The 3142-nt window shown below is 46.8% G+C and overlaps 1 protein-coding gene across 1 annotated transcript in view; it reads right to left on the reverse strand.

Moving 5' to 3' along the window:
• Nucleotides 1–559: 559 nt before the first annotated feature.
• The window catches only part of LOC105540376 (late cornified envelope protein 2D), a 4584-nt gene continuing 2001 nt past the window's right edge, over nucleotides 560–3142 (reverse strand). The window contains exons 2-4 of the mRNA XM_011980972.1: nucleotides 2372–2417; nucleotides 1802–1973; nucleotides 560–1132 (exon numbers count right to left, since the gene is read on the reverse strand). Coding sequence (XP_011836362.1) covers nucleotides 779–1111 — 333 coding nt within the window. The 5' untranslated portion in view covers nucleotides 1112–1132; nucleotides 1802–1973; nucleotides 2372–2417 and the 3' untranslated portion in view covers nucleotides 560–778. The remainder of the gene's footprint in view (nucleotides 1133–1801; nucleotides 1974–2371; nucleotides 2418–3142) is intronic.

Consider the following 3142-nt stretch of genomic DNA (forward strand, 5'->3'; position numbering starts at 1 on the left):
ATCACTCCCCTGCCCAGCACGTGGGCCAAGTGGCAGGACAGCATCCTGGGGCTCAGATCTAACACCGAGAGGAAGTGAAGCCAGGTGTCCAAGGCAACAAGTCAAAAGGCTGATCTTCACCAGACTCACCCTTTCTGAAAAGGAGTTCAGTGACCACGGACTGTACTTAACAGGAGGAAGGGTCTCAACATCCGTTTCAAGCATTTTACCAACTATTGATTCTAACAGCAGGGAAGTATTGCTTCATTTAGATGTGTTCTTCGCCCTAGAGAAGAACAAGTCTGCAGAGCTTCCCAACCTTCCCAACGTCTGAAATAGACAGAAAATTAGAACATGTGTCTGGCTTAGTGGAGAGAAAGGCAAAGCTGCCATAGCCAGAGTTGACCCTCTTGGAGCTCCATCCACCCTGCCTTTGGGGGAATCAGTTCCTCGGAGCAGCTTTTCATGTATCACCTACTCATGTCTTCTCCTTGCCTCATAAAGAAAATTTCTCTGGGGCCCTGTCCTTTGGAGGACATTACAAATCTCAGAAGAAAATAGAATGACCAAGACATTTAGTGAGTCAGAAATCAGAGCTTTATTATAACATGAGATAAAGGAGGAAAAGAAGGCTGCAATTGGGGTCCTCCATCAAGCATGAAATTATTGCAGGGAAGCCCCATGAGTCTTTGTGGTCTCTGCACACCAATGAATGGAATGAGAGGAAGCAGAAAGCGTATCCATCAGGCTGCAGCAGGTTCTTGACCATTCAGTCCCAAGAGCTCCTCTGAAGACCAGGTCAGCAGCAGCTCCCAGAGCTGTGGCAGCAGCCAGAGCCCCCAGAAGGTTCACTCTCACAGCAATCTGGGCTCTGGTGCCGGCGCCGGTGGAAGAGATGGGGCCTGTGGTGGCTCAGGCAGCAGCCACCACTTCCAGAGCTGCAGCAACCCCCAGAGCTGGGACCACAGCAGCCTCCAGAGCTGGGACCACAGCAGGAAGAGACTGCAGGGGAACATGGAGCTGGGCACTGGGGTGGGCATTTGGGGGGACACTTAGGTGGACATTTTGGGGTACACTTGGGAGGACACTTGGGAGGGGGCTGGCACTGCTGCTGGTTTTGCTGGCAAGACATGCTGGCTGGAGTGTAGTCAACCTAAAAGATAATAATGAAACTCTTTAAATATTTCAAACCAAAGGTCATAATTATACCTCCTCTAAAATCAATGCATGTGTAGAAGAAGAATGATATTTAGATCATACAGTCACATCAGTAACCTGAAAGAAACGACTTGAATCTTTCCTCCAGATAAAAGTATATAGATTAAAAATTAACAGAATGAGCTTCTTCTTCTTCCTTTCAAGGGAAACTTGGATTGCTCTGTCCTCACAAGCCTGAGTAGAGTATTCACAGCTCCCTGAAGTACCTATTTCCTTAATACAAGCCCTAAGTACCAGCTTGGTGTTTCAGAATACACCAAGGGGTCCTCTGGAAAATATTTCACAATGAAATCTCCAGATAAAAGGACTTGGCTTGAAGTATTTGCCAGTTTCCATGGTGGAAATATATCCAACATGGTAGTTTTGAAGTTACCAACGTGAAGTCACTGAACACAGAATTGGAAAAGATGTGCACAGTTAGCTTTTCCCACCTAAATGAGCTCCAGTAGGCCTCAGAGCCTCAGTAGATTCAAGGCAGACTGAGTCCTATTCCTGCTCAGTATGGCAGAACACAAGCACACAACTCTCTTTCTCCAGCCTACCTCCATCCTCCCCATCCCTCTGCCTTGCTCATACCTCTCTGGTATCCCAGGTTGCCACTCACCCTGGTCACGCAGGAGCACAGACACGTCCCTGGGGAGTCAGAGCAGATGAGGTGCTGAAGCTGGATGTGTCTTTTATAGGGCCCAGGCTTGGCTCTGAGAAGAGCAGGAGGTGGCTCTTGCACAACCAGGCACGTGCTGGGTCATTCCTGACATTCTTCTGCCTCCTTGTCCCTGCAATCCAAAGAGGCCTCAGGAGCTTCCAGGACTCCTCTCTGGGACTGGGGTCTAGAGAGGCTTTAGTCAGTCACAGACTCCACCAGGTGGGAGCTCTAAAGAGTTAAGTTAGGGTACCCAAGGGACCCACACCTGGACAAGATTCTGTTCCCTGCATTTTTTTAATGCATGTCCTCTGAGGAAACATCAGTTCTGAGCCACAGCTTTCCCTGACCTTGTGGAAATGTTCTGTTATGACTCCCTCTACTCTGAGCAGTTTCTTTTCCATGTTCTGTTGTAGATCCAGCCATCCCAGGGGGCTTCTACAGCCTTGGCTCTTTCTAGGCATCCCTCCCTTGCCTAGGCTCTCAGCCCTTCCTCCTGGGCTCTGTGTTTCTGCTTTTCCTCCGACTCACCATGGCAAGCAGATTCGGTGGATTAAATCTGAATTGATTCTGTCACCTAGAGCAAGGAGAATGATTGAGAATAAACAATTCCCTCTAAAATCTAAACATTTCCTTCAGTCGGAGGAATTGCATTGAATCTGCTACTGGAATCAGAAAAGCTGCACATGATAAATGGGTAATCTCTGGAAGTTGCTGGAACAATTATCAGTAATTGCTAGAGTATCACTATGATACTCACTATGAGTATCACTTCTCATATGTAATGCCCATTATAAACCAGATATACCTATCTCACTGAGCAGGTTGTAATATAAAGTGAGAAGTAAGAAAGAGCTAAGTATGACACTTTGTGCCTGATAGACCCTTAATAAATATATGTTTAAAAGAAAAACTAAAGCCATGTGTTGGGTACTTGCCCAGGTCTTATGTGTCATTAATTGTCCGTATAGAGCCCTTACCCTCCGAGAGCTTAACTCAACCAGAAACTTAGATTATTTGAAACCTCTCTTGGGAAGTAGACATCATTTCTTGGGGCTCCTATGGAGAGGGAACTCTTTTCCTACCAGGAAGTAGAGGGTCAGCCAGGGGTCTGGTTATTCAGAGTTCTGATTCTGGGTTGCACTAGACAGAGTTACCCATTCATTTATTCATTTATTTTAAACAGATATATTGAGGGTGAACCTTGAAAACATTACACTAAGTGAAAGAAGCCAGTCACAAAAGACTGCACGTTGACGGCCGGGCACGGTGGCTCAAGCCTGTAATCCCAGCACTTTGGGA

This window comes from Mandrillus leucophaeus, unplaced genomic scaffold (assembly GCF_000951045.1).
Source record: "Mandrillus leucophaeus isolate KB7577 unplaced genomic scaffold, Mleu.le_1.0 Scaffold1049, whole genome shotgun sequence".
Classification (NCBI taxonomy): Eukaryota; Metazoa; Chordata; class Mammalia; order Primates; family Cercopithecidae; genus Mandrillus; species Mandrillus leucophaeus.